Source organism: Miniopterus natalensis, chromosome 4 (assembly GCF_054644295.1).
Source record: "Miniopterus natalensis isolate mMinNat1 chromosome 4, mMinNat1.hap1, whole genome shotgun sequence".
NCBI lineage: Eukaryota > Metazoa > Chordata > Mammalia > Chiroptera > Miniopteridae > Miniopterus > Miniopterus natalensis.
Window position 1 is genome coordinate 11,437,060 of NC_142084.1, and position 23,449 is coordinate 11,460,508.

At 45.9% G+C, this 23,449-nt stretch overlaps 1 protein-coding gene across 3 annotated transcripts in view; it reads left to right on the top strand.

The window, feature by feature from the left end:
- Positions 1–23,449, top strand: part of PPP2R2B (protein phosphatase 2 regulatory subunit Bbeta) — a 365,106-nt gene that overhangs the window by 278,490 nt on the left and 63,167 nt on the right. For all 3 annotated transcript variants that reach the window (XM_016202915.2, XM_016202913.2, XM_087815919.1), the window contains one exon: positions 4,193–4,305. In XM_016202915.2, the coding sequence (XP_016058401.2) occupies positions 4,193–4,305 (113 nt within the window). The remainder of the gene's footprint in view (positions 1–4,192; positions 4,306–23,449) is intronic.

Consider the following 23,449-nt stretch of genomic DNA (forward strand, 5'->3'; position numbering starts at 1 on the left):
CCTCTTAGTTGTACCGCTGAAATTTTACTCAAAGGCTCTGCAGATTCAACACTGCTCAGAATAAAAAAGACTTCTGATGATTCTGACTTAATTACTCCAGGCAGAGAAAGTGTCTGATTGTCTGCTATAGCTAGCTTACTTTATATTATGAAATTTAGCCTATTGATTATTACAATAAAATTCAAAGACACATTAACTCCTTTGTGAGGGGGTGGGGGGAAAAATCAGTGATATGCAATGAAGATTAATTATATAGCATAATGTTCTGTTAATTGAGTTTTTAAATAGTTTTTTGATTAACAAGGATATTATCTTCCCATTTGGGATGCTATTTCATATGCCAACAGCATCTCCAAATGATTCTTATAAGAAAAATTCCCCGTTCTCCTGTGATTTTCTTTTTTGTACTAATATTGAGGTTGAGAATTCCCCTTAAGCCAAATAGGTTAACATGCGAAAATTAATGGAAGACAATTGGAATTATTGTACAAAAGAGAAAATGAAGATAGATGATAAGATTGTGTTTAAAAGCTGCCACAAGTAATGATAAACTACTCAGAGACCCAGCCAGAATATAGGAAAAGTCATTACTCATAGCAACAGCCATGTGTTCCTCAGCCTTTCCTATCCACAAGCTTGGAGATGGGGAGTCAAGAAACACTGTGACAATTAAGTCAAGAATGACTCCAGGCAACCCAACCGTGGGGAATTGGATTGAATTCACCATCAATTATCTTTTTAAAAAAAGAAAATTGTGCTTATCTCATTATAGTTGGGTACAGTTTTTACTTTGTGCTAGAATATATTTCCAACTTTACAATTTTTAATGAAAAAAGGCCAACATTCAGTTGTGAGTGTGTTTGCGAGATGAAAACACATTGCTCTGCCTAGCTTTCTACTTCTGCCTTAATACCCAGATGAGAAGGTATATTTGATTTGGTTTACATGCTGTGAAAATAGTTACATGTTTATTGTAAAAAAAAAAAAAAAAGGTTAGAAAATAGAGAGGCAAAATGAAGGTAATGGACATGTTCCCATCCAGAGAAGAGAAAACCTCTGCTAATTTCTTTTAAAGAAAACAGCAAAGAAGCATGAATAAATCTGTGGGGTTTTTCCTCAACAGAAATGTGATATATTCTATAAACTGTTTGGCAACCAGATTTTTTTATTTAGTAATATATCACTTAATAACAGGAATATCTTCCTAATTGTTAAAATATTCTTCTAAAATTCCATAACATTTTCAATGGCTGTATAGCATTCCCCTATATGATTCTTCTATAGTTTACTAATAAATCTCCCCTTATTAGACCTTTAATTATTAAATGCTCACTATTATAAATTATATATTTACAGGAATAGATGTTGGAATAGATAGATATGATTAGGAGAAAGAGCATATTCATAAATCATGTATACATGTTATGTCTATTTAAAACAGTTATGTAATTGCACACAGAAATATAATGAAAGGACATACATAAGATTTTCATAATAGGCCTCTCTGTAGTGAAATTGAGGGGGATATTAAATTTTTTACTTTTAGGCTCATTTTTATTTTCTACAATTATGTAGTAATGATTGTACACTTGTATAATAAAAAGAAGGAAATAAATGAGAAAATAAAAAATCTATATATGTAATATTATTAAAGGTTTTTATCCCCCCCCCAAAAAAAAATGCATAGAAAAAATACTATGCAAAATGTTAACAATGATTGTCCCTGACTGGAGAGATTATAGGTGGTTTTTATTCTTAATTACCTATGATGTCCCTACATAGCAATTCATCATTCATAAGAAAAATACAAGGAAGAATTGCCTTGCAAATAGGACAGGATGCATTTCAAAGCCAAGCAATTAAAAATGTTTGGTAATAAAATTCACTGATTTGGATTCTTCTAAGTCACAGCCGATCAGTAGCTCATCAAGTGACTGTATAAATATGGCCCATGTTTCATTTTTGTCACAGCTCAGTGTATAGCAGGATATGCAGAGAGGGTAGGACCAGAGGAGTGTCATCATGTAAGTAGAAAGTGCTCGAGTCCACCCAGCCCCTGGGAAGGGCTTCGTGGCCTCGGTGTCGGTACCTGCCGGTGAGCGCACAGATCTACGCCGGCGGCGTGTCGGGCCCGAGCAGCCTGTGATCCCAGGCTTTAGGAAACAGAGGCACTTACCTGTTAAATTACCCAGACCGCTGCTGAAAGCCCACTCCCCAGCTGGGTGCATTTCAGACCCCTGAGGACAAGGCTTTGGCGAGGGGAGGTGCGGGAGCGGGAGGAAAGACAAAAAAGAAAAGGAGTCCTGGTGAACCAGGTGGAGGGCTGGCGTCGCTGTGCGGGCATCGTCCTGGGGGAAGCTGATGGTGTCGGAGCAACGTGTCATTATTGCGGAATAGTCCCCCATTTGCTGATTCCAGTAACAGCTGCCGTTTGTGACCGCTGTTAGAGGCCCGACACCACGTTGGACACTGTGCACACGGCCTTTCCTTTCATCTTCATCAGAGCCCCGTGAGGAAGACACAGCTTTCCTTAATTCACAAACAAAGAAACAGAGGCACAGAAAAGTTAAGAATCTGTCTTTGTAAGGTTAGAATGTTTGGGACACAGGTAGACTAAAAAATGACACGTCGTTGACCTGAAGTTCAGATGTCACTGGGCACTGTAGTTTTTTCCCCACTTGATCTGGCAGTCCTGCTTGTTTGTCACTCAAGAAATCCTAGTCAGGCGCCCGCTGTGTGGGAATCGCAGTCCTGGGCCACGTGGCTGGGGACCGTTACCATGAGCAGGCATAGAGGGAGACTCAGAGAAGGCACCGAGGCCCTGCCTTCCAGAAGAGAGGTTAGAAAGGTACAAACCACGAATGCAGGATCTGATAGGGAAGGTTCCAAAGGCCTGCAGCCCGCAGACGGGATCTGTTTGGCCCGAACATGTTCCTTTATGAGATGGAATTGAACGTCTGCGGGTGGGACACGCCGTCTCCAGCTCCCCAGCGCCCCCGGCCCCTGCCGCTCATTCCCCCGGCCTGCCTGACCCCTGTGGGCATTGGACTTCTCTCCCCATCTTATTGCTGTAGAGAAGGACAGGTGTCAGCCAGTGGTATAAAGTGTGGGGACAGGACAGAGGTGAGAAAGGTGGTTTCCAGGTGGGGACTCCAAGGAGACTGCAAGGGGAAGGGAGCATTCTGATGAATCTCTTTGCTTTCATTTCCCTGAGTTGCTAGCAATATGCACTGGGCAGATGAGATTCATTCATTCATTCATTCATTCAGCCAGCTCGTAGTCACTGAGCATGTGCTCTGTCCCAGGCCCTGTTGTGCGCGCTGGAGGTATAGTAATGAACGAGACGGCCGGAATCCCTGCCTCTGTACTGATTTTGCATTCCAGTGAGGGAGATACAATAAAGAAGTTGTCCGGTAGTGAAGTGCACGGTGAGGAAAATAGGGGAGTAAGAAGAGGCTTGAGAATGATGATTGAAACCTTTCTATGTCTCGGTGGGCTAGGATAGGCCCCACTGAAGTTGGGACACAGGAGAGAGCAGAGCGAAGAGGAAGATCATGGGAAAAGGAGGGTAACGGGCTGTTCTGGCAGAAGGCACAGCTTGTGCAAATGCCCTGGGGCAGCAGTGGGATTACGTGTACAAGGAGCTGTAAGGGAGCCACGTGGCAGGGATGCAGGGAGTGGCAGGGAGTAGGGTGAAGACAGTGAGATCAGAAAGGGTGAGGGAGTAGGGAGTGCAGGTCATGGTAAAGGCAGTGTTTATTGAGATGCGTCACAAAAATGGGAATAATAATAGCACCTACCTCTCAGGGTGCTTGTGAAGATTAAATTCATTCTCAATGCGAAGTGCTCACATAGTTAATTCAATATATGTAGCTACTCCTACTCTTCAGTGTTCAATAAATATTTTTATGGAATGAATAAAATTAATGCCTAAGCTGTAGATTTAACAGCCCATTGTCAAGAAGACCATATTGTCTCTGCACGATACACGTTTTTTGTTTTGAAGCTTGAGCTCTGCCTTCAAATGACACAAGATTTATGCACTGAAGCCCTTGACATGAGCCAGCTCCTGGGGCAGTTTCTTCCATTATTACCTCCCCCTCTCCCGCTCCCCCCCGCCCCCCCCAGGAGAAAAGTCCTTCCCCAGCTTCCCTTCACTGTGATGCTGATTCCCTCTGCCTGCCCTCCACAGATAAAACTGTGAAGCTGTGGAAAGTCAGCGAGCGTGATAAGAGGCCCGAAGGCTACAACCTGAAAGATGAGGAGGGCCGGCTTCGGGACCCTGCCACCATCACGACCTTGCGGGTGAGTCCCTCACAGTCCTTGCGGCTGTTCTCTGCCACCGTCTTCGTGCCTCCCAAGGTTGGCCGTGTGCTGGCCGCTGTGAATGTTGCAGCTATGACATGAGAGGGTGGGAGATCCAGCAGAGACTCAACTTACCCCAGACTCTGGTGGCGGATGGAGGAACAGGACAGGTGCCAAGCTCCAGTGACCACACATCCATGCATTGCCTTCCGTCCGCGTGGCCACTGCCTTAGGCTCCTGCATGCTTGGCCTCTGCCTGTTCCCGTTACCTACATGTCTTAAGCATCTTCTGTTACTCGAGGAACAGGGATGAGACTGCTGAGATGGAAAGTTGGACTCGTGCTTCAAAACAGGAACTTCTGAATCTAACAGGCCTAGGTTCCAATTCTGCCACTTACCAGAACCACCTCCCACAGTCACTCAGCCTTTCTGAGCTTTAGTCACCCAAGTTATTTTTAGTTTCTCCATCTGCGAAACAGTGAGCCTAATGCTTACTGCCCATGGATTTACGAAGATGAAATGCAATGAGAGTGGAAAACCCTTGCTCCGTGGCTGGGACTCGGTAAACAAATGATCTCCATTATTAGTCTGAGTAGCTTCCTTCCTGCCCTGCAGAAATGCACAGTCTCGCAAGGAAAGAAGATTCGTTGGACTAATACACAAGTGATTATGACACTAAATAGAGGGAGATAAATGCAGTGTGAGTCAGAGAGAGTTGCCGTTTGATCAAAGGAGGGGGAAATTACATTGGTTCTGGGAGACCGGGAAAGGTCTCATGGGGAAGTGGTGTTAAAAATAGATTTCTAAAAGTGAGCTTTTAAGGGAACGCTCTCCAGATATAGGTTAAATTGGTTCAAGACTGGGTAACGAGCTTAGTTTGGGATGTGTTCGGTGTGAGCAGGAAAGCAGCACATGTCCAGACCGGCCCTGGCCCCAAGGGACTTGCCAAACCGTGTAAAATACGTGCTTCCAGACGGCAGCTGCTCTTCTGACCAGAGCCAGACACTGAGAAGGGAGCCGGCGAGGTGCCTCTGAGGAAAGAGGTGGTCGCCCCAGGTTTAGAGGCAGAGGTGGGAGCTGAATGATCATTTCGTGTCTGATTAGCTCACTCGTTTATTTGTCCACTTATTTGTTCGTTCACTTGTTCATCTCTTTACTGGGTGGATGTTTGAACACGGGCTCTTTGCTGACCACAGTGCTGGGCTGTCGCGTGTTTGCTTAGTCCTAATGGGCACACGGCCTTCATTTGAGCTCCTGCGGAGCCAGCAAGCTTTGGCTGCTCTTGTCAGCCTGTGTGTTCAGCCTGGAGAACTGCCAGCAAGTCCACCCCACCAGACCTGGTCGGTGCTCTGAATGCTCAGGTTTGGGAGATTGGAGGGTAGAGAAATGAGGAGTGTCCATGCCGAGTCAGTCTGTCCTGGCTGAGAACTGTAGCTCCATTGCTTTCCATCTAGTGACCTTGGACACATTAATTAAACTCCCTGTGCCTCTAACATCACATCTGATAACAGGGACGATGGTGGTCCCTGCCTCCTGGGACAGTCGTGAGGATTTACTGCTCTGGGGTCTGTGAGAAAGAGCTTAGCCTGTGCCGAGACTCACAGAAAGCTCTCAGTAATGTTAGTTTCCCTCTATTGTTTTTGTATTACTATCACCATTAGTATGGCTGTAATTTAGCCCCTGCTGGTAGTAGGCCTAAGCATATGAGAAAAATTAATATTCATTTTTCTTGTAATATACTTTTTATACAGTTGTATGTACTCTACAAACTAGTCACTGATATCTACTAAGCAGCAAGCGCTATGCTAGCGATACACAAGGAGTAAGACAGTTTTCAGCCCTCAGGAATTTACTGTCCTGTAGGGGAAAAGATGGATTAGGTGCCACTGGGAAACCTGAACTTCTGCCCACATGTTCCCTTGCCCTGGTTTGCTGTGTGGAGGGGATTTCTCAGATGCCATCTGTAGTCTGTAGTATGAATCTCTGTTGTCCATGGCATCCTACGGGATTTCCTATGTCTGTGGTTAGTCCTGGAGGTGCCATCCCCATGATGAAGGAGGAGAGAAGGCCTATATGTGAGTTCCCACTACAGCAGAAATTGTCTCCGACCTAAGACAGTGGTGTTGGGAAGTGAACTTGTACGTATCCTACACGGAAGGGGGCCCAAGGTGGGGCCGAGTTAGAAAATCCCAATTCTGCCTCTTGCTTTTCTTATTAACCAGCTGGGTGACCCTGGGCCAGTGAACCACATTTGCTCTCTCCAAGCTTAGTTCCTAAGTGGCGGAAGACTGGGCAAAGTCAGTGGTTCTGTTACCACTGGTTACAAACACAGATCCCTGGAACCCAGCCCCAGGGATTCTCTTTAGCAAGTCGAGTGGGCCAGAGGAGTCTGCCTTTTAAATATGAGCCCTTGATGCGGAGATAAAGGGGTCACTGGACTCTATAGAGACATGCCTCCTCCGAGCTATTGTTTTTAGGAGCCCCTGTTACTTTCCAGTCATTTCAACAGTTCTTATACCAACGTGGGAGACACATTTGCTGTAATATTGTAAATACTTTATCTGATGTCACCTCCTCTGCCTTCCTAGACTTTCAAATATCCTGTTTCTCAGTGAAATGCGCACACTCCAGCGTCCCTTCCATGCGAACCCTGGAGAGGCCAGCCCCCTTTCCTTTTTTATCCCACTGGTAGAGGAAGGAAACCCAGGCAACCCCGAAGACCACAGATTGAGAACAATGACTCCGAACAGAGAATGAGCTGACGCGATATTAATCAGACTGTAATTTACTAACATGCTCAGCTCTTGAAATTTGCATCGCCAGCAATTGTGGCTTTTTTTTTTCTTCCCTGTGCTATGATTACCTTCCGCTCCCTTTCAGAGTTTCCAGTTCTGTGTGGATCTTGAGAGTGAGGACGTTTAATAATACCCGACAGCTAATTAATCCTCCCTGAGTAATGAACCTGTTCTGTTTCAGGGCTGGGAGGCTCAGCTTTTCAAAGCAAGAATGTGGCTTTTTTTTTTTTTTTGCTTTTTTCCTGGAAGGTAGCCTTTCAAACCCAGTCCCTTATTACCCAGAGAGACTGTGAGAAGCACTACTATGAAAACATTCTCTCCTGCTCGGTATCATAATATTCAAAGCAATAATCACGATGATAATTTAACGACAACACCACATAGCTGTAAAGTGCTGTTTTATATCACAAAGGGTTTTCTTACCTCATCCCTTGATCCAGCTTTTTTGAACAGCCAGTGAGAAGGGCAGGACAGGTATTTGGTAGGTGAAAATGCTGACATCTAGTATTTATTGAGCATTTGCTCCGTTTCACGCACCATGCTGGACACTCTATTTGCATTAGCTACCTCAGGAGGTGGAGTTCCCTGTTAAAAACGCCCATTGCACAGATGAGGCTCAAAGGAGTGAAATAACGTGCCCCAGATCATGCAGGGCTAAGAATCAGCCCTTGATCCACTTGGCTGGGGGACCTGAGCCCTTAAATGTGATGCAGACTCTGAGAGAGAACGTGGCTTGCCCAGTGGCTGGCAGCCGGTTACTCTAGAGCTGGGACTAAAAGTCAAGAGCTCTGGCTGTTCAACCCAGACACATACATCTGGGCATCTGCAATGGTTTTCTTAATAATTAGTGTCATGTTATTCCAGGTCAGGCTGTCTCTGCCTCTCGCCCCCTCCCCCCCTTGACTTTCCGGATCCCTGCCCTCGGCGTGGAGAAACAAAGACCTTGAGGTCTTATGTAGTTGCACTTAGCAAGATTCTCTTCTTTCTCAGCCTCCCATTACCCAGGGGTAAGAGGCCCTCAGAGCTCTTTCTAGGCAAGGGAAACTCATAGTTCAAGTCATCGAATCAGCCTGGGATGGGAGCTGGGTGGTGGGAAATCGCACTTAGCACACTTCTCCCAGCTGGGTGAGCCTGGAGTTATCCCTTCCTTCCTTATGGCTGACTGCCAGTGCCCTGGGAACCTAGGCCCGGTTGAAAGTTGCTTTTTAACCAGTTATAAATGTAGAGTCCAGAAGGTATGAGCTCCCTGATATGCCAAGGTTGTGGGTTCGACCCCCAGTCAGGGCATATCCAAGAAGCAACCAATGAATGCATAAATAAGTAGAACAACAAATTGATGTTTCTCTCTCTCTCCCCCCTCCCTTCTTTGAAATCAATTAAAAAATAGCATGCTGACATCTTCCCATTTGCTCTCCGTGTCCTTACCCGGCCCCCCTTTCCTTAGCTTTTACCCTTGCCTGATCTATCATTTGTCCATTGCCTGCCACCCCCATCTCCACTGCAGTGTCATCTCCATGAAAGCAGAAGCCACACTATGTTCTCTCCTGTAGCTCCAGCACCTAGAACAATGCATGGCACACGGCAGGCCCTTAGTACATGTTTGTCAAATGAATAGATCTCACAGAAGTGGAAACAGGTTTAGCACAGGCAAGGGATTTGCCTCATGGCTAGGAAATGGCAGAGCTAGGATTCAAACCTAGTCCATCTGCCCCCAAATCTGTTGCTTTCCATTATGACTTCCTATAGCCTTGGCTTTCTAAGAAAATAATAATTCATGATCACAAAGCAGGGGATTTTCATTATCTGTGTCTCTCAGAAATGTTTGGCAAAGCTTTCTTAAGGTATTAGCTTGATTTGGGGGAGATTAAAATGCAAGGGGGGCTTCAAAGGCCTTTCTGCCCAGATGGGCTCATAATTCAGTTTCATCATGTTTTTACACGCGTGTCTTCTGCTGGTGACTGCTTCTGTCTTCCTGTCAACTCAGGACACACACATTCTCGTGACTTTCCTGGACTAGCATTTTTGCACTTAGAATGACCCTGATGTTTGCAAATCCCACTGGTGGCAATTCAGACACCCCACCCCCCAGCCATAGTCCAGGACACCACGGCCAAGGCCCGAGTGTTGACCAGCTCTGAATTCTGAGGGAGACTCCTTAAGGACTGTTGCTAACAGGCCACCCCCAGGTGAGCTGCTGCAGGTGGTCCCTGGGTCACACTTTGAGAAACTCTGGATAGGGCATGTGTCCTGAAAAGAGCACAGAAGATTGCCGTGGCAATTCAGAGGAAGAGCGGAAGGGAAGAGGTGCAGGGGCAGGAAGAAGCTTTGGGGATGCATCTTGAAGGACAGATGCTGCAGGTCTCATGTGACGCGCCCGAGGACACTGGGAGGCAGGTAGGATGTGAATTGCTATTTCTCTCTTCCTAGTGGAATGGTTGTGATTATGCCCAGTATAGTGGGGAGAAACTGAGGCTGATCTGAGAATCAAATGCTTTCTGTCTTTGTATTCTTGCTGCCCCTGTGGTGACCATGTGGTGAGACTTACTCCCGGAGGATGGGTAACCCCAGGCCAGTTTCAGGGCTAATGATTGGTTGAGTCAGGATCATCCTTGACTGCCCCAGATTTTAATTCAGGGTTTATGCTTTCATAACCGAGGCCTCTTAGGACATCGATGCTGCCTCCCCCTCCCATTTTTAATTTTTCCAGAATTCATTTTGTGATTTATGGCTGCTCTGGGGGCTTAATAGCCAATCCTTTTACAGTTTCATCTTTCCTTATATTTGTTGCAAATAACAATGAAGTGTTTAGCTACCGCAGTGAAAAAAATCAATCAGCCTGTTTCATATTCACAGGCTCGCAATGGCCCCCGGATGGCCCCATGGATTAGATTAGCTGTGAGCATGTCACTGTGGCGCGGGTCATTTCTCAGCCTCCGCGGGTGGATATTGAGATCTCCCATTGATTGACTGCCCCGAAAGGGAATGCTGGCGTGCGACGTGTGTAACTCAGCGGGGCGCACGCACTCTGTGGTTATGAAAATAAATAATAATTTCTGTTATCGTTATTGATTGCCATCATTATCTGATTGTGTCTGTCTGCGTCATGGGGTTTCAGTCATGGGATCAGAAAGCGCTCCACAGGCTCCTCAGGCACTGCCTGGGCCTCCAAGCCTCCACGGTGGGACACAGTTCGCCTCTTGGGAGCGAGGGTTTTGGATGTCCCTGTCCTGTTCTCTGGCCAGTGTTGCCCTGGCCTGTTCTCTGGCCAATGTTCAGTGAGACCATGTCAGTTGTGTTCGTTGTCAGACAAAGGAACTAATTCAGTTGGGATATATTAAGAGCAGCAAACATTTATTGAGCGTTTGCTGTGTTCCAGGGACCCTGGGCATATATTGGCTAATTTAACATTCAAGATAATCCTATAATGTGGGTACTGAAATGAACCTCATTTTAGGGATGTGGGACCTAAAGCCAGGGAGGTAAAGTAACCTGGCCAAGGTCAGATGGCTAGTAAGCAGAAATGGTTGGACTTGAATTCGTGTCTTTACGATTCTAAAATCCATACTACTATCCTGCCTCTTGTGTTAAGAGAATGTCTGGTGTATCCATCTGAATATTCATTATAAACCAACATATGAGTAAGCAGGGACTAGAGAACAACCTTCAAAGAGACGGTAGGAGCTCCTTCGCCTTGGGCACAGGTGGGTTCTCCATTGCGCGTGGGGGGAGGTGGGCCAGAGGCTGCGTGGAAACTAGGTCGTGGTGTACCAAACCCGGCTGATCCTGAGATTCTGGGAACGTCAGCTGACTGACTGACTCAGAATCTCCAGGAGCAGGGCCAGGGGACCTGCCCGTATTCTCAGCTGCATCCCAGGCAGACCCGGAGGCCAACTGGGTTTCAGGGCCATTGACATCATGACCTCAAGGTCCACGCCAAAGTGGAGGTTCTCTGATTGGATTTTGTAAGTTCTTTCTTGGCTCTCTTCCCTCCTGCTACCTCAAGGTCCCACATAGAACAATCTGAAGGCAACTTTATCCTCTAAATGTGGTTGCCTTTCCACTAAGGACCGATGTGATATAGGGTGAGCTTTTGCAAGCCAATTAGGTTTAGGTTGTGTGCGAGCGGTTCTGCCCTTTATAACTCAAGTTCCTTTTGCCTGTTATTTCGAGTCAAATCATGGGGGCAGCCCACCCCCTGGCCAGTGTGCTGTGACATTAAGAGCACTGCAGACATCGGTTAAACGCATACTGTGTGCCAGGCCTTCTGCTACGCACATTACAAGCCTGATTCAGAAACCTGAAGTGACTGCAGCCATTAAGGGGCAGAGTCACGTTTTTAAGCAGATTTAGTCTGACTCCAGAGTCTGCGATCTTAACACAGTGACAGAGTCTCCAGGAAAGGGCCAGGTCTCACCGCATCTCAGCCATCATCTGTGAGATGAAAATCGTTGTACGTTCTTCCCAGAGTCAAGCTAACAAAATCGAGTCCATGCTGACAGTATCCAGCGTGATGCCCATGGTCAGCAGGTGCCCAGGATGTGTTGTTACTGCCTTTCTCCTCTCCCTTCCCACCCTGTCTTTCACCTGGACGCCAGGGGTTTCGGGAAAGTGTGATGAATAGGTTGGAAAGATTCAAGGCAGTATTGTGTCTGGGGACCAGCAATCCATTATGTTTCATACTTTGAATGTGTGTAGGTGCTGGCTCTCCAAAGCTGCGTTGGATTCAGGGTGTACACGTAACAATAAAATGTCTTTCATCTCCAAGCTCCCTTTGTAATGCTGCATTTGCCACGTGGCAGTTAGAGCCAACATAAATGGGAATATAAGCAGAATCCTATACCTGGTTTAAGATCAGGGTCTCTTGGTCTCTCGCTCCCCACCCCTTTGAAAGGTATCCACGGCTCCTGGAATGTGCCAGGAACTAGTAAGTGACACTCCCCTTATGTACAGTGACAGTGGGAAGCTGAAAAGTCCACTGGCATCAGAAAAGGCAAAGAATCATGTTAGAGAAGGAAATCTGGATGTTTCCATGGCCTCTGGTGCCATTTATTTTGAGGTTCCCCGGTCGTGAGGCAGGACCGTGTTCTAGACCAGGACCCGTTCTCTTTTCCTAGCCTTGGTCATTAAATGGTCTGAATTTCAAGATCGACCAGGCCAGGCCAGGTGGCCCGCCCTTTTCAGGCTTTGCAAGCCAGGCTCTTGTCGCTGTGTCAACCCTCATTCACACTGACCCAGATGGATTTTTCTCAAAGGAGAAATGATCAGTATGATTTTCCCTGTCTTTTCCTTTCATCGGCTGTCTGTATACTTCTAAAGTAAGTGGAAAATCCAGGCATAATTGGGTGATTCAAGGGGGGGAAAGTATCTCCATTTTCTGACTTTTTCAGATAGAATTATCTGAATTATGACAGGGCCTGGCTCTGAAATGCGAGCTCACTGCTGCTGGCCTGAGGGCCTGGGTTCCAGCCCCTGAAACTGTGTGTGCACACGTGTGAATGCGTGTGCGGGCGTGCACAGGTCACGCAGTTCCCAAGTAGTACATCGTTCAAGAAACCTTAGAATGTTAACAAAGCCAGAACTGATTTGTATTTGGTTTTCAATTAGACCTAACAGGACATAAAGAAAAATATGTGCCTAGATCCCTTTGGCGACCAGGTTATGTGAAAAACTAATTTGAAACCACAAGAGGAATCCTGGGGCCTCTGCTCCTTATACATAGGATATTTTTTAGAAAATAATTAACATAAATATGTTAGAATCAAATTCAGTAGAGGAAACGATCACTTTGATCCTAGTACATTGCAAACCAGGCTTCAATGATGCATTGATATAAGCATTTTAAATACCCATCCTTATCAGAGAAATAGTTTAGATATTTCCCTATAGCTCAGTATATAGGACAATACCTTCCTTTTTCTTTGGTCCATAATAAAACTGGTTGGAAGAAAACATTTTATAAGGGTATTTTTGTGTTAAAAGAGATGGTTATCAACAGGAGTGGTATTTAATTCTCTGGTTTCCTTAGAATGTCTGAGCCAGAAGGAAAAAAATTTTCTAACTAAAAAGTGTTAGATCTGTATTTATTTGAGAGGAGGAGACTGGGTCGCACTCTTGTTATATGTTGTTGTGATTAGATAATCAGTTGGGCTCAGTTCTTTTCCAGAAAAATGTTAAAAGCAGTGGCATAAAACATACTCACAAATGTTTCTTGCTCAAAAATATATGGGAAACCCCATCATAAACACATTCAAACAAATTTATTTATGGCAGGGTGTCTCAGGGCCTTGATATACTAATATATGATAGCAAACTCCAGGAAAGATATACGGCATGCAGTATTTTTCCACCAAACTTACTTGACCTTGGAAACCCCTTTTCTCATGGGATTACTGTTTTTTATGACATTCTACTCCACATGTGGTCCTTGGCTCAGTGCCGGTCTACAGCCAGATAAGGAGCTTGTATGAGAATATGAATCGTCCGTGTCACTAAGCCACCATAGAGTTCAGCTGACACTTTTGTTGTTCCCAGCAAGACTTTTCTCAATGATGGAAGCAATGCGTTGAATCTGGCTTGGGCTCCTCCACTTGCCATGGACCATTAACAAAGAGCTGGTGGATCTGTTGTTTTGAGTAGTGCGGTCATGGGCCTCCCTTTGGGAAATGCCGGCTCAAAGAATTGGGTCGGGGACTCGGGGTCAGCCTGACAGCATTTTCACTCTGCTCTTACTGCCTCCCAGTCTCAGGACCCATAGATGGTGTAGGATCCTTCATAGCGCCTCCCTCTTTCCATTCCATTCATTCGCAGTAACTGAGAACCTACCAGTGCCTGGCACTGTTCCGGGCACTCTGCATACCTATCTCCTTGTACAATTTTCACCTTAATCCCATGAGCTTAAAACTATCACCACCACTTCACAGATGAGGAAACGGTGCTCTGTACAGAGGATCAGTTTGTGCAAGGTTGTTTGCCAGCAGAGGCAGGACCAGAGTTCACCCTGGCTGGCTGGCTGCAGAACCCCGACTCTTAACCACCACATTGTCTGGCTTCTCAACAGCAATGGGGTTCAGCCATCGGAGCCACTGGATGCTTGATCCTACTGTCAGAGCCTTCTAGAAACATAAATTCCCCAGATGTTTCCTTCTGTGGAACCTAACATCGATCTCACCTGCATTTACAAGAGGAAGGCTCCCCACATATAGTCAGGGATAGACGTGTGTGGTCCCTGCCCTCGTGGGGCTTACACTCCAGTGAGGAACTAGCAGGTTCTGAGTTTTTATTTGAAAACAGCAATAGCACCAACTTCGTGTACCCGTGCCAGACATCACAGTCAACCTGCTGTGTATTTAATCACTGCCTGGGCTCCTTCTCGACATTTCCTTCTCTGCTCTGTGATCCCACTTTCTCTAATTATTTTCAGGGACTGAGAGTTCTGCAACTTTGAATTAAATAAAGACGTTGTCTCTTGAATGTCAAAACATCCAGACATAAGGTGAAAAACGTCATCCACTTATCCTGATATTTCAATACCAAACATGCAGGTGTTTAGAAAGCTTGATTTTTTTTTTTTTTTTTTTAAATCATTTGTTCTACAAATTCAAAGAGCATCTGAGAGAAGCCTTCTGGGGGAGGAAACAAGATTATCAACAGAGACAAGACAGGGGGTATAAGGTTAGCTATTGAGATGGCAGTGACACAAGGCCACACTTGGCTACCTTTACCCCTTCCCAGAGTAAAGTCTCTCTGTAGCTAAACTCACAGGTGACTGTCACACCAATCCCGATGAAACATGCCCTTACCCTACTCGATGGTCAGATCAGTTAAGAACATAGGCGCCACCTAGGTCTCATTCATTTTTTCACTAAGTCCACAAGTATGTATGGAGCACCCATTGTAAGCCAGGTGCTGTGACAGTCCCTAGAAATGGATGAATGGTGTGGCTTCTGCTCTTAGGGAGTTTAGAGGCTCTTTTGGTTGAAAAGAGCATGAATTAAATGCCTACTGTCACCTGGCACTGGGATGGGGCTGCAGATGAGAGAGGTGTGCGGTGCATAGGAGAACAGAGGCTCTGACCCCGGGGAAAGGAGAATAATTGTTGGAGCAGTTGCTAACTGAGCTGAAGCAGGAGGCGGGTAAGGAAAAGAGGGGGAGCATTCCCGGCAGGAGAATTGCCATGAACAAACGCCGTGAGGTGGGAAGTCACACAGGAGGACAGAGCGGCCGGAATGCTGGGCACAGGGAGATGCTGGTGACATGCAGGCAGGTTATGGCCAGACCGTGCTGGGCATCGTAGACCTTCCCAAGGAATCTGCGCTTTCTCCCAAGGGCAACGCAGGCCATTTCTTCTCTGCACTTGTGATTTTCAAAACGGCCCCTCTTTGCTCAGATAGCTGAATGTTCTGCACCCAGGACAGGATATACACCAGGCCGCCGGCACAACCTAGGACATTCCTGGTGGATATGAGGAGTTTAAATTGAGGAAGCAAATGGCATTTGTCAGTGTGGCCATGTTGCCCTCAAGCCCTTGACTGCCACTGTTTGGATACATGTCAGGGCATGGCCTTCTCCTAGCTTCTCCTATATCAAGGTGTCCTCCCTCCAAGGTGAATCCCCCCATGAGTGATTGAATTGTTTGGAGGGTCATAGAACCTGACTGCTCCCTATTACACAAAGGAGAAGATAAGCTTCTGATTAGTCCTGGGGCTGGAGGAAGCCCAGATAGAGTGCACCTGTCAGAACTGCTTACAACATATAAATCATTACCTTGATTTTCCGTGCAAGAGCTGGGTCAAAGAGGGAGAGGAGAGGAGAGGGAGGTGACTGAGGTTGGTTGGATATGCAGAACCATATAAAAGAGCTCATGCTTGGCTCCAGAGCAGGATTTGCTGTGCTATCCATGCAGAGAGAACAGAGCCCCATGCCCGGAGGAATGACAGAGACAAATGCCCACTGGCTCCAGGAAGGGGCAGTTTGTTTCTCTGGCATTTGCTAATGGGCTTTTGTCACTGATTGCACAACAGCAGCCGCCAGAGCTGTCCCAGACTCCAAAGGGGAGATGTTTGGTATTTCGCTCGCTCTATGTGTGGTCCTAGATCTCTCTATTGTGTAAGCGCCATAGTAATCGTTGTTATTGTTGCCACTTTTGGTTCATTCATTGGGCAAAAAGCTTTGAGATAGGTAGGGCCCAACTGTGGCTAGCCTGCTACCCCATGGGCCAGGATAGGAGGGTGTTTCTAGGGGCAAAATAAAACCAACATGAAACTAAAAAAAATGAACAAAGGACAGCAAGTCAGAAGATGTTCAGAAAAGGTTTAAAAGCATAAATTGATTGGATGTTGCCCAAATTTTCATTGCATTTTATATTTTTAAAAATACCAAGTAGCTAGGAGAATGTGAGCGCCTGCGAGGTTCCAGCTGGAGAAGCCCAGTGCTGAGTATACCCAAACCACTAGCCTCAAGAGTAGACAAAGCTGGGCCAACTGGTTCCTTCTCCAGGATAGACAGAGTCCAGCCCAGTTGACCAAAGGGACTTTGGTCAGTGGCACCCACGTTAAAAGGGAACCATGTGTGTGTCCAGGTCACTGATGGAGGAGCCTTTCCTCTTTTCCACCTTCATGTATTTTAAAGAGAAGCATATCTTAGAAGTTACAACACAACCCAGAATGTGTTGGCTGCCAGTTAAAATTCCCTAGAAGAGAAATACAGTATATTTTATGTGAACAAACCCAAAATATGAGTCAAATAGCTAAGATCTGGAAACAGCCCAAGTGCCCATCAGGAGATGAGTGGATCAAAAAGCTGTGGGACATTTACACTATGGAATACTACGCAGCTGTAAAGAAGAAGGATCCCTTACCCTTTGGGAAAATATGGATGGACCTGGAGAGTATTATGCTAAGTGAGATAAGCCAGTCAGAGAAAGACAAGGACCACATGATCTTACTCATATGGAATCTAATGAACAAAATAAACTGACAAACAAAATGGATCCAGAGACATGGAAGCATGGAACAGACTGACGAATCTCAGAGGGAAGGAGGGACAGGAAGAGATTAACCAAAGAATTTATATGCATATATGCGTAACCCATGGACACAGACAATAGTGCGGTGGAGGCCTGGGGAGGGAACAGGAGTGGAGAGGAGGAGATCAGTGAGGTGGAGGGGACATCTGTAGTACTTTCAACAATAAAGATAAATTAAAAAAAAAAAAAAGATAGTACCCGGAGACATGTGGGCACTAAAGGAATGAGTCACGTGGATACTTCAAAATAAAATAATTACTTGTTTGTTCAAAAAGAGTGAGCAAAAGGTTCTTATTCCTAGGAGAAATGTAAGGCTGCCTTATTTCTAAGTCCTCAGGTAGGGGAGGAAAGCCCACAATTGGAAGGGGGCTTTCTGGGGGAGTCTAGTGTAGTGGTTAAAAAATCCAGAGTAGCAACTCTAGATCAAATCGTGCTCTGTCTTTGTATGCCTTTGGGCCTTTTCTTTAAGCTCTCAAATTATCAGTTTTGTCATCAATAAAGTACGTACATCATAAGATTTATCAGAAAAAAATACTAGCACAGTATTTGGTTTTTAGTACTAACCATTAAACAATAGCTAGCTAGCTTTGAGCTGGGAATCAAGAACACTCAGAGCAGAGAGATAACTGGCAGACCCCAGTTGCCCCCCTTTTTGTTGTTGTTAATCTTCACCTGAGGATATTTTTTCCATTGAGAGAGAGCAGAAGGGAGGGAGGGGTGAAAGACAAACATCAAAGTGAGAGAGACACATCGACTGGTTGCCTCCTGCACGCACTCTGACCAGGGTCGGGGATCAAACCTGCAACCCAGGTGTGTGCCCTTGACCGGGAATCGAACCCTTGACCCTTTGAGTTATAGGCCGACACTCTAACCACTGGGATACACCCACCAGGGCCCCAGTTGCTGCTTTTAATGGAAGCATAGAGTTCTGTGAAGACAGGTGAGAGGAAAGGGACTTCTAACTTGATCATGTGGCCCCAGCTAATTTGCCCAAGACACATGAACCCTAATATTTAAGACTCTTTTATGAATAAGCTCACATCTCTAACCTAAAGGAAATTCCCATTAACGATTCTTAATAAAACTCTGTAAATGCAGATAAGGAGATGATGGAAAATAGATCATCAATTTGTCTCTACGGATAAACTGAGCTAAAGGTGTTCCTGCCCTGCAACGCCTATTTTGGAAAGACCAGTGAACTTTCCAGTTCTCACTGAGCTAAGAAAAGTTATGGGCTTGGTGACCTCCTTCGTGTGGAAGAGGCTGTGGCCGGGCCCCGTGCGAGTGGCCTCTGGGATGCTGACTTGAACATTGTTCAGGGTTGTTCAGAGTTGACTCTGGACCCTGGTTGCAAATTTCCTTTAGATTCTCTGTCTCCGCCACCAACCATTCACCATCAAAAATGCCGAATTCTCGGCCTAGATCAGGGGATCCACTGTCAGCCCTGGCTGAATGGCTCACTTGGTTGGAGCTTTGTCCTGCAGACCAAAAGGTTGTGGGTTCAATTCTGGTCACGGCAAATACCTAGATTGCGGGTTCGATCACCAACCCCAGCTGGGGCACGTATGGGGGGCAACTGATTGATGCTTCTCTTTCTCCTTGCTGTTTCTCTCTCTCTCTCAAAAAAAATCAATAAAAGCGTATCCTCGGGTGAGGCTTTAAAAAATAAAGGATCCACTGTCAGATGTTAGACCGTCTGTCTTTATTTTCTATTAGCTCTGAAGGAAAACCATCCAAGTAGGTCACTTTCCCTTAAATGAAAACAACAAAAACAGTTCTCTCAATATTTTCTCCTTTGTCTTCACCACTAAGAAAAAAAGCCCTTTTTTTTCCTTCCAGCACAAGCTCATTATTAACCTGGTTGACATTCGCAAATGCAAACCCACCACTGGACAATAAAATTGACTTTCCAGAAACATCCCCTTTAATTGGACTGCTTTTCTATGGAAACCATCCTGCCAGCATCTGTGGGGAGAGAGAATCTGGAAAAATGCTGTGCCCGGCCAAATTATCGGGTGGAATTAGCTTGCCCTCGATTTCTGGTTGATAGCAACACTGTGCCTTTGCATAATTCTCACTGATTACCAGACGGGAAAGGCCATAGCTCAGGCAGGTGAGCTTTATTGACATCGGTCCCTTCTGGGGAAGAAAAAAGTGGGTGAGCAGAAGCATTTGCAAGTACTGTATATGCTGAGAGATCGACATCCCAAGCAGTCTGTAAACTTAGCTTGCCTAAATCTGCAACCTTAAAAAAGAAAAATGCGCCCCTGGCCAGGTAGCTCAGTGGGTTAGAGAGTCCTCCCGATTCGCCAAGGTTGCAGGTTCCATCCCCGGTCAGGGCACATAAAAGAATCAACCAACGAATGCATAAATAAGTAGAACAACAAATTAGCGTTTCTCTCTCTTTCCTCTCTCTCTCTCTCCTCTCTTTTCCCTCTCCTTTCCTCTCTCTCTCTCTCAAATCAATAAATTAAAAAAAATTTTTTTTTTAGTGAAAACGCCTCCCTCTGTTTGGAATCATAACTCAAGAGCCGGATTTGCCTCATTTTCTATAATTCACGATCAAGTAAATTTACATACCTATAAATATATCTGGAACATAATGTCATGTTAAAGAAAGAGTTCTCACGAAGGCAAAATAACTAGCTGGGGAGAGGCTGGAGTCGGGGTCCTCCAGAGACTTGGGAGTTAACAAGAAAGTGTCCAAACTGAGCAGGGGCTTGTGGTGCTCGTGCGGGAGGGAGGTCAGCCTGCCACCTTTCTTTCTTTACCTGCTGAACCATAATATGGTTTCCGTTCGCCCTGGCCGTCCTGATTTATCTCAGCTTCTGCCTGTGGTCCAGATAAATAATGCCACTTTCATCTGTGATGGACAAACCCTTTCTGCGCTTTCAAGATAGACAGCGCAGCCTTCACCTGGATCGGGCAGACCCCCTCGCTCCTGGCCTTGGAGGCCATCGGCATCCTCCGTGGGAAGCTCGCCTTCTGCCTCCAATTCTAGACTCTCCTCCTCGCCCTGGGACAGTCCACAGAAACCGCTGAGCCCAGTCCCTGAGCACACCTAGGTCTCCTCCCTCATTATGAGATTTAGGACTAGTTAGCCCCCCGTTTCCTAAACCCCAGACAGCTTCAGATAGCTGACAGTGTCGAGGGCCAGCTGTGTGGTTTGATCCTAGCTCAGCACCGAAACCGATGCTTTAAAAAACAAAAACCAAAACCGGCGCTTTGCCTTTTGAGGACTTGAAGACGAGAATCTTATTTCATAATCTTCTTCCCCGGGGAAGTGTTCATCTCTTGCCTCCTTGGAAGTCTCCCATTGTGAAAACGGCAGCAAACAGTTCTCCCCCTCTCTGCCTGTTTTTTGGCACATTCTTACTTGTCGATCAATAAGTGACCCCCCGCCAGGCGTCAGCAGCGCGGCTCCCCTTCTTCGCCACTCGCATTCTCCTGTGTTCAAAAAGGGCCTCATTACCTTTCTCTTAACCTGCAGTGAAATCCTCTCTTTATTTCCTCCCTTTGTTTTGTTTATCATGTCACTTAATGCTCAGTCCAACAATCCCCAGCTGCACCCGCCTCCATTCTCTGCATTTCCCTTTAGATAACAAGAAGCTAATGAGACTACCAGGGGAATCGCACGATCCTTTCTGATCGCGCCAGGGTAAGGAAATGGGATTTAAATAGCAGTGTCAGGTGACACAGTGGAAGACAAGCCATAGCAGGGACCTCAGCCGGTCAGGTAGACTGAGGGTGCGGTTTTGTGCTCCCTGCGATGGGCGGGGCCTCCTGTCGGAGCTGTGCCTTGATGTTCTCATCTGAGAAATGGGTTCGCCGTCACCCATCCTCCCTGCTTCGTGGTGGCTGTGAGGATTAAATGAGATAGATGATGTCATGTGCTTAGCTGAGTAGCAAGCCCTCCTAGGCATTAGGTACCATCGCGATTAAAGGGGGCAAACGTAAAAGACATCATCTCACACTTGCCTGGGTTTGGAAGCTACACACGGATGAGAGAGAGAGACAGTCAGGGACCAACCAGGCATCCCAGAGCCCTGTTTGTTCGTGCGGATAACTCATCGAGCCATTTGGCAATTCCCAACTGAAAAGACGCACGAAACAGCACTGAGCAACCTAAGGATGGAGACTGTCTTATTTGTTGTCCTATTTCCAAGACCCAGCATTGTGGCTGACACAAAGTAGGTTTCCTATAAATATTTGAAATTGGCATGTGTTGATTCCCTAACTTGTCCTGATCACCTTCACGCATCACCGTGGTCCCCAAAGTCCAGGTTACGTGTTTGTGTTGACACAAGACACAGCTTTCAGTAACAGTGAGTCACTGAGGGAGTTACTCCCTTCTCATTTCTTTTTAAAGCCACTCTGAATACAGCGAGCCCAAAGTCTCATTTTGATAATATTTTTTAACCCTTCTAATAACACCCATGCATCTTGATTTTTTATTTTTTTTTAACTCAGAACTGGCCATACACTCTAAGTCCAGGTCACCATATCTGGCTAGGATCTAAAAACAACTTTTTAGTGTATTTACTTTTATAACATTCTGTTTGGGGCAGAATTCATGGAAAACTGTTTTTTCGTGGGTTGCTGTGGTGTAAAGTTCTCTATCAAATTTCATTTAGCTAACTAAAAAGTAGATTTGTGCAAGAAAATATGAAGCAAGTCATAGTCCAGGTAAAACAGATCTGGTAAAAAATTTGAAGGGGGCACCAAGAGAATGGAAGTTTGGCAAACAGGAGTCTCCCTTCCCCGCGGTTACTTGTGTCAGCCCCAGAGGCTGTGCGCTCCACCCGCCACCCTGCCACCCTGCCACCCTGCCACCTGCTCCCCACCCTTGTAGAGGCTCACATTTCACAAAACTAGGGAGCGAAGGAGAGGCGATGCATGGCAGGCTTGAAAAATTGAGGGGAACAGAGAGGATAGAGAGTCCTAGAAGGACAAAGCATAATGCTGGTGCGTGTGGAGAGAAAATTCATTCCTGTGTAGGGTGGGGCAAAGCGAATGTGCAGAGAAAGACCCCAGGGTCGTGGTAAATAATAATGTGAAAGTGTTAGTGAAAACTAGACCACGCAGAAGTCATCCAAAGTAGTATGTTGTCCGAGAAGAAGTAATTTCCAAATTTTATTCGGTTCAGGATAAGTCTTTATTCTAACACAGTTTAACAATCTAGTCTAAAAAAATAAGTGATTGCCATGGGAAGGTCTCATAGAACTTGTAAGGCTGACCGGGAAGTGGGGGGAAATCATGAGAGTGCGTTGAAGAAATGGGCTCGTGGCCTGAAGAAAAGTGGAAAGGCAATTATAACAACATTCCAGACAAAATAAGATTTCTGTCCAGGGACTAGTGACCAATTTTGCTTTACTCTCCTGGAACAAGAGATGTTAGGGGTGTAAATTATGACGCAAGCAACTCGAGTTGGGAAATGATTCCATGAAGGCTGTCGAAACAGCACCAAGTGGAAAAAAGAAGCTAAAGAATTCGTCTTTTTCTTTAGAGCCCTGAGCAATGCCAGGTTCTTTTCCCTGCGTTGGGGGCACACATGGCATGAGGAATGGAGAGGCTTCTATGAATTGCAGGGATCGGGGCCAGGGCAGACTTAGGGAAGGGGGCACTGGAAGAAAGGGGGTGGAGGTGGCGATGCGTGCAGCAAGTGCAAGGGCAAGGAGGAGGCCTCGTTACAGGGTCTTTCCCTTGGCTCTTCCTACTTTGTCTCCCTCCCTGCTAGTTCCCCCCTTTCCTTCCTAACGCACTTGGGTTGAAAGCATTATGGAGCCAGAGCCACAGAGTCACTCATGGGAGGCCACGTGCCAACTGATAAACAGGCCAAGTGACCCTTTATCGGTAAAGAGAGGAGGAAGGGCCTGGCATGCAGAGAGACGTTTAAGAGACCAGGTTGTCCCCGAGACAGACAGACGGAGACAGAAAGACAACGGACGGTTCCCCAGGTCCTAACAGCAGGCCAAGTCCCCGTTGCTTTTCACACGCTCCATTTCCAGTCCTGATGATCTGTAAGATTTTTCTATCCTTTGATAATCCTTAGGTTTTTTTAGGCGGGTTTTCTTTTTTTTTTTTTTTTTTAAGTAACTTTGAGAAGGTTTGTGTTTCTTGCCATGTAAAAATCAAAGTAGAAGATTAGCCCCCCTGACTCCCACCTCGCTTTCTTCTCCCTCCGTTTCTGTTCCTGGAGCAGCACGGCTGCTGTTCTCGGTGCCCTCTGTCCTTTTTTTTTTTCTTTTTTTTTTAATTATTATTAATTATGTCTTTTTTTTTTCTTTCTTTTTTCTTTATTATTGTTTAAAATATTACAGATGTC